The 13724-nt window shown below is 62.7% G+C and overlaps 1 protein-coding gene across 3 annotated transcripts; it reads left to right on the top strand.

Moving 5' to 3' along the window:
- Window positions 1-3918: 3918 nt before the first annotated feature.
- Window positions 3919-13637, top strand: LOC134041523 (uridine-cytidine kinase-like 1). Of its 3 annotated transcripts, none has more exons than XM_062488328.1 (14): window positions 3919-4156; window positions 4387-4493; window positions 4725-4895; window positions 5330-5401; window positions 5648-5837; window positions 5933-5994; window positions 6274-6290; window positions 7013-7111; window positions 11782-11875; window positions 11989-12051; window positions 12144-12266; window positions 12342-12449; window positions 12535-12691; window positions 12826-13637. In XM_062488328.1, exons 1-14 carry the CDS (start codon window positions 3919-3921, stop codon window positions 12897-12899), a joined length of 1575 nt encoding a protein of 524 aa, XP_062344312.1. In that variant the 3' UTR covers window positions 12900-13637. The 3 variants fall into 3 exon arrangements, with proteins under 3 accessions (XP_062344312.1, XP_062344313.1, XP_062344314.1); XM_062488330.1 differs by having other exon boundaries at window positions 4147-4156; window positions 4725-4850; XM_062488329.1 differs by lacking the exon at window positions 4387-4493 and having other exon boundaries at window positions 4139-4156.
- The last annotated feature ends 87 nt before the right edge of the window (window positions 13638-13724 follow it).

Genomic DNA, 13724 nt, shown 5'->3' with positions numbered 1-13724 from the left:
CAGATGCAGCTCCAGGAGCTCCTGTGGCCACCCTGCACCTATGGTCTTGCACTCTCATTCACTGCTCACCTTCCATGAGGACCCTGAAGACGTCTCTGAGGATCGTGATGGTGGAGCCAAGGACAAAGACTGAGAAGAAGAGGGTGCTGATGGGGTCTGCGATCTTGCACTGGGGCTGCAGAGAGAGGGGTCTCTGTGAGCTAAGGGCAGAGCCCACGTGGCACTCTACATGGGACTGGGAGAGCTGTTCCCACAGGTGGCACTGGGGCAGTGCAGCCCGGGCACCTTGAAGTAGATGATGGTGGCAGCCACGAGGACACTGATGCTCTGCAGCAGATCACCCACCACGTGGACGAAGGCCGCCCGCACACTGGTGCTGCCAGGCAGGGGGCTACGGCTGGGCTGGCAGGCCACAGAGCTCTCCAGCATCTCGTAGGCCCCTGTGCCATGGCCATGGCCAGCAGGGGACTGGTGCAGGATGTAGGCCATGCTGGGAAGAGCAGGGCTGGTTCAGTGCCACTGACAGGACATGGGGGCCCTGCTAGCCTTGCTTGGGCAAAGGGGGAACAGGCAGTCACACCTGGGTCTTGGGACAGTGGGAGGAGCAGGGCTGGCAGTGCAACAAGGTGTGCAGGAACAGGGCAGGGGGCTGTTCCTCGGGCTCATGGCAGGGCTTAGGAGGCACTGCTTGGGGACCAGGGACTGTGAGGTGTGGGGATGTAGGCACACGGACTGGAAGCACCGAGCATGTGGGGGACAGGGCAGTGGGGCAGGCAGTGGCTGCGGACACAGGCGGGGGCACACCTGGGGTTGTTGGGGTTCCGGGGGCAGAGGTGGGGCAGGACTTGGGCTGATGGAGCCCTATGTGGGACATACACTAGATTGACGGCGACAGCGCAGGCGGATGTGGCCAGCATGGCTCGCGCCTCGATCTCGTAGTCGTTGCTGATGATGCGGGCGGCCGCCAGATAGACAAGGGCTGCAGTCACAACCCAGATAGAGAGGACAGAGGCCAGCGCACCTAGTGTCTCTGTGGGATGAGACAGTCAGCACCCAACCTGGCTGAGGGGGGTCCCGTGGAGCCCTGCGGGACCACGCCCCTCAGCTCACCTGAGCGCTGCCAGCCGAAGGTCATGGTCTTGGTGGGCGGGCGGTTGGAGACCCAGAGGGAGAAGAGGCTGACGGACATGCTGCCCACGTCTGTCAGCAGGTGGGCTGCATCCGTCATGATGGCCAGGCTGTGTGCCAGGTACCCACCTGTGGGCACAGAGCAACTGGCACCCCGCGCCCCGCAGCAGCCCCCCGCCCTGGCCCAGCCGCTGTTACCTATCACCTCCCCGACCATGAAGAGGCAGCAGACGGCGCAGGCGACTCTCAGCTGCTGGCGGGCCTGGAGCCTGCCCTGCCCGGGGCTGGGGGCCGGGAGGCTGCAGCGGCAGCGGGGATCTGGAGCCGGGGGGGCCGCCAGTGCCGAAGGGTCTCGAGAGCCTGTGAAAAGACTGGGGGCGGGGGTCACTGCCGGCAACACCGGCTCGGGGGCTCGTGCCCAGACCCCCCGAGAGTCCTGCTACCTCCCGATGGTACGCAGCCAGGCAGCCTGTGGGGCACCACCGGAACCCCCCCAGCGGGACTAGCAGCCACTGCACCGGCGGCAGCAGGAGGAGGCGGTGGCACGGGGCTCCCGCCGGAACCGGAGACGGGACTGGTGCAGGTACCCGCGGGGAGGTGCTGGTGGGAGCGAGGTGTTGCGCCTGGGGCCAGGCTGAGGGACGGGCCAGCGGTGCGGAGACGTGAGGCGGAGACGAGCGGGCACGGACAGCCCAGCGGGACGGGGGCGAATGGATAGATGGTACCGGTGTGGGCGGGTGATGGATGGATGGTACAGGTGTGCGTGGGTGTTTGGGCGCCGATAGGTGAGGGATGGACACCCGAGGGGGAAGCGAGGCTGGCGCACGGTGGGGCTGGTTCCGCTTGAGCGGAGGTGCCGGTGGCAGGGCGAGCGGGCTGACGGTGCAAGTGGCGGACGGTCAGGGCTGGCGCGGGGACTGCGGAGGTGCCGATGTCCGTGTTGGGTGGATGGAGGCACGTGGGCGGGCGGGAAGGGACGTTCCGGGAGCGCCGGTGTCGGGGGTGGGCGGCGCGGACGTGCCGGGGGCTTGCGGGTCCCGGAGGAGCTGGGGGCGATGGGGGCGGTGGAGGTGGCGGGGATGGTGGGCGAGCAGGTGCCGGCAGCGCGGGTGCGGGAGGACCGAGGGTTGCGGATGCGGGGGATAATGGAGGTGGCGGTGCGAGGAATTGCCGAGGGCCATGGGAGGTGACGGGGCGCCGGGGGTGGCGGTGGCAGGGTAATGGGGGTGCCAATGATGGAGGTGCTAGTGCCGATAAAGGGGCAGCCGGGACCAGTGGTGATGGGGCAATGCGGGCGCCAGTGATGGGAGTGCCGGTGACGGACGTGCCGTCGGCGCCGGAGGCGCCAGTGATGGGGTTGTATTGGCGCTGGTGAGGGTGCCGGGGTGATGGGATGCCAGGGCGATGAGTGCCGGTGATGGGTGAGCCGGAGGTGCCGGTGATGGATGCCGGGGCGATGATTGCCGGTGCCGGCTGTACCTCTTAAGGCGCAGGCTGCCGTCGGCTCGGCCGCCTCGCGGGCTGACCAGGCGGGCGTTCTCGGTGCCGGTCGGGGGCTCCATCCCGGGAGCGAGCGGCACCGCGGGCACCGGCACCGCCGAGCCCCGCCCCTGCCGTGACTCCGCCCCTCCCGCCGGGCCCGGCCCCGCCCCACCGCCGGTCCGGACTCCGGGGAGGGGGCGTCCGCGGCGGGGTGCTCGGGGGTTGCGGTCCAATGGATCTCCAGGCAAATCCGTGGGAGTATTTGTGTGTACGGGGCGCTGCTTTCACGGGAGAAGCTCTTCGAGGGCAGCCTCACCTCTTGTCCCTGGGCAGGTGATGACACAACTGATCCTGGAAGCCGTTTGAACAAGGGAAGATAGGGAAGGGAGCTGAAGAGAAGCCAGCGCGGTGTCGCCGACGGGGATCGTGCTTGACCATTCCATTCACCTTCCGCGGTGTAATGCCGGACCCGGTGCACAAGGGGAGTGCAGGGGACCGCGTCTGCCCAGGCTGCAAGGAAGATTTTTGACGCTGTACCCCTTGGGATCCTCCGAGAACAGTGTTGGCAGCATGGGCTGGATGAGCCGGGGGGGCTGCGCTGAACAATATCTATATGGCCGAGCCCAGAGCAGGGTATTCAGCGGCCCCCGGGGTTAGTACTGAGTACTAGCCCCGTCTATCGCCGCCTTTACGGACCTGGAGGCCAGGCAGAGCACGGTGATAGATGACAAGGACCGGGGAGAGGTGGCTTCACCCGGCGGGTCGTGCTGCTCCGTAGTGCGGAGGGATTCAGGATGCGCTGCGGTGACGGGGGCAGGAGCCTGGAGAGGATCAGCACGGGGCAGCGCCGGGTCCTGACCTGGGAGGAACAACCTCAGGACCGGCTGGGAAGCAGCTCCGCAGAAAAGGCTCCCGTGGTCCTGGGACACACCGAGTTGGCCACTGTTGAACCAACAGCGCACCCTTGCCGCCTCCTGGACACCACCCCGGAGCGGCGGGCCCAGCGCTGGCTCCCCAGGACACGAGGGACAGGGACAAGCTGGGCAGAGCCCGCCGAGCACCCTGCGATGCTGCAGGGCTGGAGCGTCTCTGCTGGGGTCAGGCCGAGGGAGCTGCGGCTGCTGAGCCCGGGGCAGAGCGGGCCCGGGGATCCCTGGCTGTGCCACCTGTGGGGAGGGGTCTGCAGGTGAGCCCCGCGCTCCCGGGGGCGGGGCCCTAGGGGGCGGGGCACCGGCAGGGGGCGGGGCCCGCCCGGGCCGGGCCCCTCAGCGCGACCTATCCCGGCAGCCCCCGCGGCCGCGCGCGGCGATGGCGGCGGCGGGTGCGGAGCAGCGGCGGGAGCGGCGCGGGGCGGCGGAGCCCCCGCTGGGATCGCTGCTCAGCCGCCTGCCGCTGGCGCCCGCCCCGGCCCCACGGCGCCGCACCGCCAGCCAGTGCAAGCCGGAGCCGCCGCTGCTGCGCACCAGCAAACGGACTATCTACACGGCCGGACGGCCGCCCTGGTACAGCGAGACCGGCGCGCCCGTAGATGAGGCCTTTGTCATCGGTGAGCGCTGGGACGAGGCCGGGGCCGGGGACGGGGAGGGGATGGAGCTGGATCAGAAAGGAGATGGAGCCGAGACCGGGCCGGGGAGGGGATGGAGGCCGCACCGGGCCGGGGTCGGGCTGCGGTCGGAAATCGTGGAACCAGGCCCCGAGGGAGCGGCCGAGGAGCGGGCCGGATCCGCGGCCGTGACGGATCCGGGGCCGGGGCGGTGCCCCCGCCGCTCCCCGCAGGCCTGTGCGGCGGCAGCGCCTCGGGAAAGACCACGGTGGCGACGCGGATCATCGAGGCGCTGGACGTGCCCTGGGTCGTGCTGCTCTCCATGGACTCCTTCTACAAGGTGCGGGACGGGGGGCCCGGGGGCCGGGACAGCGCGGAGCGGTGCCGTCACTCGCGGTTCCAGCGTGCGGCTGGGTGGCGCTCATGCTCGGGGCTTCAGGGATCCGGTGCGGCACTGGGCAGTGCCGGTGTGCCGGTGACTGTGGCTGCCGGGATCCGGTGCAGTGCTGGGTGGTGCTGGTGCCCCGGTCCAGGCATCCGGCAGGACGCTGAGCGGTGCCGGTGCCTGCAGGTGCTGGATGAAGGGCAGCAGGCGCTGGCAGCCCGTAGCGACTACAACTTCGACCACCCCGATGCCTTTGACTTCGAGCTGCTCGTCAGTGTCCTGCGCAAGCTCAAGAAGGGCAAGAGCGTGAAGGTGCCGGTGTACGACTTCACCACACACAGCCGGCGCCGCGAGTGGGTGGGTGCCGCAGGGGCCGGGCTGAGCCTGGGGGCAGAGTCCCGCGAAAGGAGAATGCCTCTGGGTGCTGCAGGGCCTGGAAGGCTAAAAGGGAGGGGGCAGCTGGGGGTCGTCAAGAGTGGGGGACTCATTCTGGGGAGACTGTGAGTGGCTCTGCAAACACTGCAGATATAAGGGAGGGACTTAGAGGGGTCCTGGGGGGATGGTATTGAGCAGAGACTTGGAATCTGGAGCAAGATTCGGGCTCTGCCCTGGGCTGGAGCATCATGCACAGGCATGAGCATTGGGTGCTGCAGGACAGTTATGGGGAGCCCCAACACAGTGGTGAGAGCCCGGGTGGGGAGGAGGGGGGTCAGTGCCCTGTCTTTGTCAGTGTTAGTACTGCTCTGGCATGTGAGAGAAACAGGACAAAGCCAGCTCCTCTCTGCCTGCAGAAAACAGTGTATGGGGCCAATGTCATCGTGTTTGAAGGGATCCTGGCCTTTGCCAACAAGGAGCTGCTCAAGGTATCGCTGCCTCAGGTGGCCACTGGCCCGGGAGGGGATGTGCTGCAGCAGGACAAGCACTGGCCCCGGGTGCCCCTGCAGCAGTGGGGGCTGTGGAGGGAGAGGTGACTCCACTTGCTGGCAGACCACTACGTATCGGGAGCTTCAGGGGAGGTGATGCTGGGTGCCATTGCTGGGTGGTGGAGGGGAGTAACACAGGTATGGTGAGAGCTGCATAGGGGGTGCTCACCCCTCCCAGTTTTCCAGCTCCTGGACATGAAAGTGTTTGTGGACACGGACTCCGACATCCGTCTGGTGCGGCGGCTGCAGCGCGACATCATGGAGCGAGGGCGTGATGTTGCAGGGGTCATCAAGCAGTACAACAAGTTTGTGAAGCCAGCCTTCGAGCAGTACATCGAGCCCACCGTGCAGGTTGCCGACATCGTGGTGCCTAGGGGTGAGGCCCGAGCTGAGCCTGGCATTGGGAGCGGGTGTTCTGGGGCAGGGCTGGGTCAGCATCTGCCCCACCTGGCTCCTCTGCTCCACTCTCAGGTGGGGAAAACTTCGTGGCGCTGGACCTCATTGTGCAGCATGTGCACAGCCAGCTGGAGAAGGTGAGCCGGGGTGAGGAGGAGAAGGGTCCTGCATGCAGAGAGCAGGATGTGGCTGCACACAGACCTGTGCTCCTGGAGCACCTGGAGGGGTCTTGACATCACCTCTCTTCTCAAAAAACCCCAGCATGGTGCTTGGGGGAGCAGATCTGTGAGGTGGGCACTGGGGAGGAGGGTGGGGAGCCACCTGGGCTGTTGTGGTGGCTGTGCTGGCCTGTGAGTGACTGACAGGGTGTCCTTCCTGTTCCCCTGTGCCACGCTGATGACCTCTCCATCATCCAGCGGGAGATTACAGTCAGGTACGTGGGACCTGTGCTACAGAGGAGCCAGTTCTGGGTTGGGGAGGGCTACTGGCACCCACTGGATTCCAAGTCTTGCAGCTTCCTTGTCCCTGCTGGCAGAACTTTGCTGAGGTGCCTGAGCGTAGCTGTTCCTCCCCAGTGCTGCAGTGGATGTTGTCAGCTACTTGGGGTCTGTCTGGCTGCAGCTCTGGGCTCTGTGGGACACATCCCACGCTGTGGCTGGTGCGTGTGGCTAGCTCCCTGCCCTGGTCCTACCCCTGGCTGGAGCAGGGCTCCTGTCCCAACTGCTGAGTTACCCTGGGCTGTTCACTTCTGCAGGAGAAGTGCCCTGCATGGTCCCTGTTCCTGGCAGTTAATGTCCCGTTTGAGCAGGACAGCCCTTGTCCCTGACACAGTGCACAGCCCGGTCCCAGGGTGCATGGGAATGTCCTGCCTTGCAGGTCCTGGTGCTGGCTAAGGCTGTGCAGAGGCTGCAGCAGCAGTATGTGTAGTCCAGGAGGTTTACCCTGGTCTTTTTGGGTAGTCAGGCTCTGGGATTCCATGTCTGGTATCAGATTTGGGGCATTCTTCAGGATCCAGGCGGGAAGGCCAAAGATGATTCTGACCTTCCAGGGGGGTTCTTCTGGTTCTTCTCCCTTTGGTGGGGTCATGTCCCTCCAAGACCCGGTGCTGTGGCTCTGTGTGTGCTGCACTGCTCTGACACCCCCTCCTCGCTGCAGGGCAGCTCTGGCCTCCGCCCACCAAGGACAGCCACTGCCGAAGACTCTGAGCGTCCTGGAGAGCACGCCGCAGGTTCGGGGCATGCACACCATCATCAGGTACATGCTGCCCCCAGGCCCCTTCTCTAGGCTGGTTCATGGGCTCACACCATGAGGCCTGCAGTGAGTCTTTCCCCTTTGCCTCTGGGACCTCAGCTGTGGGTGTTGGCCTGGAGCAGAATAGCTGAATGGAGCTGGCCCTGGCCCCATGGGCACTTCTGTGGTAACCAGATCTCTGCACATCTGCTTTGGGTGATTCCTGAGCCAAAGGCAGGCTTTTCCTACAGTGGGAGGGGACTGGTTGGCTCTTTCCTCACTGGAGCACAGGTGGAGCAGCTGGTGGTGTGGAGCAAGGTTCCTCTTGCCCCTCTCCCAGGGCGCTTGGGTTTAGAGCTAGCATAGAGAAGGGACCTGGGCAGCGCTTCTATGACTTCACCACTTTTTGATCTTTTCATTCCCCTCTGATGCTTCTTTTTTTCAGGTGACAGTAGCATCAGTTAGTGGAGAGTCAAGGGCTGAGGGCTTTAGGACTACCCAGAGGTGCCTTATTTCTGTGGCTGCAGAACCTGGCAGCCCCCAGGTGTGTTTCTGCACAGCAGAGAGGGGATGTTGAGCTCAGGTCCTCCTATGCCTGCTCATGCTGTGGCTGCTATGGCACCTGTATGTGTGTTTGGAAAGCGTAAGTTCATATCCTTGTGAGAGACCTGGAGAGGACTCAGCGCACCTCCAGTAAGTTTGCAGAAGACTCCAAGTGGGGTGGGGTGTGGATCTGCTGGAGAGCAGGAAGGCTCTGCAGAGGGATTGGGAGGGCTAGATCGATGTGCTGAGACCAGCAGTGTGAGGGTCAACAAGGCCAAGTGCCAGGTCATGCCCTTGGGTCACAACAACCCCACGAAGCACTCCGGGCTGGGGTAGAGGGGCTGAAAAGCTGGAAAGGCCCTGAGGGTGTTGGCTCAACATGAGCCGAGGTGGGCAAGAAGCCAGTGGCACCTGGGCTGTCCCAGCTGGACACTGCTGGGACACCTCCAGTGCTGGGGGCAGCTCTGGGCCCCTCCTGACAGGAGAGCCCTGGAGGGGCTGGAGTGTGTCCAGGGAAGGGAATGGAGCTGGGGAAGGGGCTGGAGCCCCAGGAGAGGCTGAGGGAGCTGGGAAAGGGGCTGAGCCTGGACAAAAGGGGGCTCAGGGGGGACCATCTCATTCCTTATAGCTTCCTGACAGGAGGATGCAGCCAAGTGAGGGTCAGGCTCTGCTTCCATGGAAAAAGTGACAGGGGAAAAGAGGAAACTGCCTCAGGCTGCTCCAGAGGAGATTTAGGTTGGATATTGGGAGCAGTTTCTTCATGGAAAGGATTGTCCAGCCTCGGCACAGCTGCTCCAGGTAGTGATGGAGTCCCCATCCCTGGTGCAATTTAGAAACCACATGTTCTTGATCTCAAAGGGCTTTTCCAACCCAAACAATTTATGATCTTCTGATACTCACGACCACATGTAGGCTGGGCACCTCCTTTCCTTCTCCTGACTCCCTCCTCCTGTGGAGCCACCTCCACAGGCTCCGAGACAGGTCACGGCAGTAGAGCAGGTGATGTGGCACCACTGGCAGGGCCCTGTGCCAGTGTCCATGTCCCTCCCCCAGGCTGTGGCTCTACCTTTGTACCACAAGTGCCTGATGACCTTAATCCTCTGAGGCTCAGGGCTGTGCTAGGCTGCCCTGGGGGTGGGTTGGGCTTTTCCTGAGTCTGCAGGGCTTTGGCACCGCTGGCATCACGTGGCTGTGCTGATGCCCATGTGGGAGCAGGGCCAGGGGTGGTGGGGAGGCAGCTGAGCCCGTTCCAGATGGTCTATAAGAAATGCCACATTTCTGAGGAACACCAGCTCAGCCTGTCAGCTACCCCTGAAATCCTGCTGGGCCAGTACCTTTCCCAGACCTCTGAGTTGAGGAGCTCTGCTGGCTGTCTGTGTCAGGGGACAGTGAGGCAGCATGTGTTTCTGGTGAGATTTGGCAGCACTCGTTGGCTTCTGTGTCACTTGGGCATGGCATGGGGCTGTTGCTGGTCACCACATGTGACCCTCTACTCCTGAGGTGCTGCTTTTGCCTGCTGCCCTTCTCTTGGGCTCCCAGACAGTTCCAGGCTGATGAGACTCAAACCTTTAGCCACATTGTCTGCACCTCCATATGCGGGGTTACTGCATCTTGGCAGATCTGTGCCTGGTCTTTATTAATTTAATCATACAGTGGTGTGAGTTGTTGAGTTGGAGGCTACCTAGCTGAGCCCCTGACATCAGCAGGGAACCTTCCTCTGCACCAGGTTCCAACTGATGGAGTGCTGCTGCTCCCACCAGTACAGCCTTTCTGAGCCCCTCCACATGTCCAGCCTGGCACCTGCATCACCACAGAGCTCTGACCCAGGGTTCTTCCCCTCCTTTTCCTGTCTGGTCTTTCCCAGTGCAGCTCTCTAGGAGGCAGACAGTCAATCCTGTCATGTCAGCCAGCACCATTCCCTGTTGTTCCACACCAGAGGCTCCTCCTGCTCTGCCCGTCTGTCTGCTGGGAGGGTGTTGGTGGCAGCAGATGAGCATCGTGTGGCAGATCCAGGCTGGCATCAGGGGGAAGCACTCCCTAGGGCAATTTCTGCTGTTGGGGAGAGACAGAAGCTGAAAATGAGTCCCACACTGGAATAGCTGCACAGTTTGAGTAATGAGGCTGAGAATAGATGGGGTATGAAGGATGCAATGTCAGGATGAGGAGGAATGGTGTCCCATTGCCAGAGTGCATGTGACATGAGATACTGGGAAGAAGTTCTTCCATGAGGGTGGTGAGGCTCTGCCACAGGTTGCCCAGGATAGCTGGCTGCCCCAAGGTCAGGCTGGACAGGGTTTGAGGGAACCTGGTCTAATAGAAGGTGCCGTGGTGGGACAGGATGACCTTTGAGATCCCTCCTGACACAAACCATTCTGAGATTCTGTAATCCATTTATGCCCAGATTTCCTGGTGCCTGGTACTCTGAGGTGGCACTCAGCTGCAGACAGTCCAGTTCATGCACAGAGCTGATCAGGCCCCAGGCACATCCTCCTGGGTCCCTCTGTCATCTCCTGAGCATGTTAGGGAGGGCTGAGGTTGTCAGGAGTGCCAGCTGTGGTGCTGCCATGCCCAGTGGCAGGCTCCCAGTGCTGAGATTCATCTGCCTCCTCTATGGGTAGGAGCAGTATGTTTCTTCAGGCTTCACCCAGACAGTGATGGCCCCTTTGGCAGTGCTCTGCCAGCTGAGGAGGTGGGGTCGCAGCCCTTATGGATCCTGCTAACCTGCTGCTGCCGAGCATGTCTGGGCTGCCCTCCATGGCACAGCCCTTCCCTCTGCCATGCTTGTGCACTGGGCAAGAAGCTTCATGGTTGTGTCTCTGCACTGTAGCCAGGGGTGGTTCTCCATCCCCAGAGGAACCTGCCCATCCCACCCAGCCAGGGGCCAGCACAGCCCCTCTGGGTCTCAGTGGGGACAGCTGGCTGGGACTGGACAAGCTGCCGTGGAGGCAGGGAGGCTGCCAGGCTCATGCTGCTCCCAAGCTGCTGTGGGTGGATGTGTGGGTGCAGCCCACCTGTGAGTGCATGCTCACGCTGCAAGCCGTAGGCAGGGTGCCTGTTCCTTGCAGACCAGAGCTGATTTTCTGCCTTCCCTGGGGGTGCTGGATGTGCCCAGGCATTTGGGAATGTACTTATACCGTGGGCACTGCAGGTGCTCAGCTGTGAGTGACCCTGGAGTGGCTGCAGGAGCACACAGGGACAGCAGTGACTGTTCGTCCTCCTCTGAGCGCCTCAGCAGGGCTGTCTGTCATCCAGCGAGGTGTTAGAAATGGCAGATGATGTCTTCAAATCCAGAGTAAAAATATTCCATATCCTTCTGCCTCTTCAGGAGTGTTGCCAGCTCCACCTCTTCCATCTCAGAACAGGCAGGTGTCTGCGGGACTCCTTTGTCTTCATGTTCCCTGTGAGGCTGGTGGCCAGGGTGCTCCCAATAGGAAAAGACATCCACTCTCCCTCTGCTGGGGGGTTAGTGTATGCAGGGCTGGCTTTACCCCTCCTGAGGGAGGGGAGAGGTTCTCTGGGAAATGCAGCCCCGTGGCAGCTTTGTTCTGGTTTGTGTTTGTTTTGCTGCCCTCAGTACATCAGAGGTTTGAAAAGGGCAGGATGGGTATTTCAGAGTCACCTGGTTCTTGGCAGTGCTTTATCTCTGACTTGGTGGACATAGAGGGGAGAGATGGGGACATGTTCAACTCTTTTCTGTCATCCAGCGTGCTCTGCCGTGGTGCACTATGTCCGTTTCCACAGCAGGCTCCTAGTTCATCCTGGCTCTCCTTCTGTTTCTCCCCAGGCTCCCCAACACTCACCCATTGCTCCTGAGTTTGTGCTGCTCCAGGACCAATAGTCCTGCCTGACCTGTTCCTGCTCCCCACTCTCCCAGCTCTCTCTGATGCCTGTAACTGGTGGTGCATCTCCTTCCCAGAGTAGCTAAGCCACTCTCTTTCATCTGTGGTCCTGTCTAAGACAAAAGCTGAGGTCTCACTGAGCCTCAGCCCCACGGTTGTGGTGGTCACTGACTGTGTCACTCCAAGTGTGCTCTGGTTCCCACAGACTAGGACGGCTGTCCATGCTGTTTGGCCTCTGGAGCCCTATGTGTGGTGTGCAGGGGATGGCAAGGGCTCTGTTGCCACCTCACATGTGTCATTCATTCCTCCCAGGAACAAGGACACAACCAGGGATGAATTTATCTTCTACTCCAAGCGCCTGATGCGGCTGCTGATCGAACATGCCTTGTCCTTCCTGCCGCTGAAGGTGAGTGTCCACTCTTGGGTGTAGCCACAGCCCCATCACCATCTCCCCTCCCGGGTGCTCCCAGTCATAGGAGTCTGGCTCCCCCCACACTCCTCGTGCTCCCCTTTCCACAGTCGGTCACGGTGGAGACGCCGCAGGGCACGATGTACGAGGGGAAGCGGTTCCACAGGCAGCGGGTGAGACACGAGCCCTGCTCCCCATGAGAGCGCAGCTCCTGGGGTCAGCATGCCCTAGGAGCACCCAGCACATGTCCCTGCCCCTCTCCCAGATCACCGGCGTGTCCATCCTGCGAGCAGGCGAGACCATGGAGCAGGCCCTGACCGCTGTCTGCAAGGACATCCGCCTGGGCAAGATCCTCATCCAGACCAACCTGGACACAGGGGAGCCTGAGGTGAGGCCTGCTGCAGCCTGGCGCGCAGCCCTGCAGCACTGGCACGTCACCAAGCACCCTTCCTTCCCTCCCCAGCTGCACTACCTGCGCCTGCCCAAGGAGATCAGCGAGGACTACGTCATCCTGATGGACAGCACCGTGTCCACGGGGGCCGCGGCCATGATGGCCGTGCGTGTCCTGCTGGTGAGGGGCCGGCTGGGCAGGTGGGGGCACGAGATCCTCTGCGCCCAGCTGGGCCCTCGCATCTCCATGTGTGTCATGTCCACAGGACCATGATGTGCAGGAGGACAGGATCTTCCTGCTGTCGCTGCTGATGGCAGAGATGGGAGTGCACTCCGTGGCCTACGCCTTTCCCCGTGTCCGCATCATCACCACTGCTGTGGACAAGCGGGTCAATGAGGAGTTCCACATCATCCCGGGCATTGGTGAGGGGGACCAGCATGTGCTGTAGCCCCTGGCTGGGGCCAGCAGCCCTAGGGGGGTAGCCTTGTGGCCACACTAAAGGGACGCTGGTGGGGCTGGTGCTGCTGTCGCTTCACTTTGTCTCTTTCTCTGCCAGGTAACTTTGGAGACAGATACTTCGGCACCGATGGCCCCTCGGCCTGGTGTGAGAGTGATAGCATGGACTGCTGAGCTGGCTGGCCACAGGACCACGGGCCAGGCTGGCTGCAGGACTGGCCCCCATCCCTGCCCCCAAGAGAGGCCCTAAGCTGCCAGCTGTGCCCACCTGCCAGCCCCTGGTTCTCAGACCTGTACGACAAGTCCCTGCTGCTTGTCTTCCTCTGCCCCGAAGGACCAGTCCTCCCCAGGGAGGAGAAGAGAGGGATGGCCTCCCCTGTGGACCACGGAGAAGGGGACATTTAGGGACATTCCTTGCTACTTGGGCCTGGGCCAGCCACCTTCCCTCAGAAGGGAGTGGTGGCCTCTGTGCGGCTGTGCCTGAGGTGGTGCTCACCTTCTCCCCAGGAGAAGAGGGGGATGAGGTCCAGTCCAGGTGCGCTTCATGCCTGGAATCCGTATTTATTTGTATTTATTGGGGGCAGCCCCCTGCTTCAGTGGGACCCTCTGCCATCAGGGACTGGACCTCATGGATCACCCTGTCCTTGTCAATCCACACTCCATCCCCGGTCCCAGGGGCTGGGGGGTAGGCATCGGGCTGCCTTCCCGGTGCTGTCCCATTCTCGGTGCGCGGAGTTGCTGGTGACTAGGGAGTGGTGAGGCGTTCCCGGTACTGCCCTCAGTTGCTCAGGTTCTTTTTCCAAAGGGCAGCGGCAGCCTTGTTCCTCCCCCCTCCCCGCGGCCGCAGGAGGTTCCGGGGGCGGGGGTCTGCCCCGCACCCCGCGCTGTCCCGGGCCCGGCCGTGCCCTCACACCGTCCCCCCCTCCCCCAGCCGCCGTTTTGTACCAATAAAGGAGCAGCGCGATCCCGTGTGCCGCCTCCTGCAGCCCCGGACCTGGG

Source organism: Cinclus cinclus, chromosome 3 (genome assembly GCF_963662255.1).
Source record: "Cinclus cinclus chromosome 3, bCinCin1.1, whole genome shotgun sequence".
NCBI lineage: Eukaryota > Metazoa > Chordata > Aves > Passeriformes > Cinclidae > Cinclus > Cinclus cinclus.
The sequence above is the reverse complement of the archived record's forward strand: the minus strand, read 5'-3'. Positions and strand labels throughout refer to the sequence as shown.

Coding starts and splice junctions, on each gene's coding strand:
- LOC134041523 (XM_062488328.1), top strand. CDS start 3,919: ATGGCGGCGGCGGGTGCGGAGCAGCGGCGGGAGCGGCGCGGGGCGGCG. Junction 4,896..5,329: donor ACAGCCGGCGCCGCGAGTGG/GTGGGTGCCGCA, acceptor CTCTGCCTGCAG/AAAACAGTGTATGGGGCCAA. Junction 7,112..11,781: donor GGCATGCACACCATCATCAG/GTACATGCTGCC, acceptor CATTCCTCCCAG/GAACAAGGACACAACCAGGG.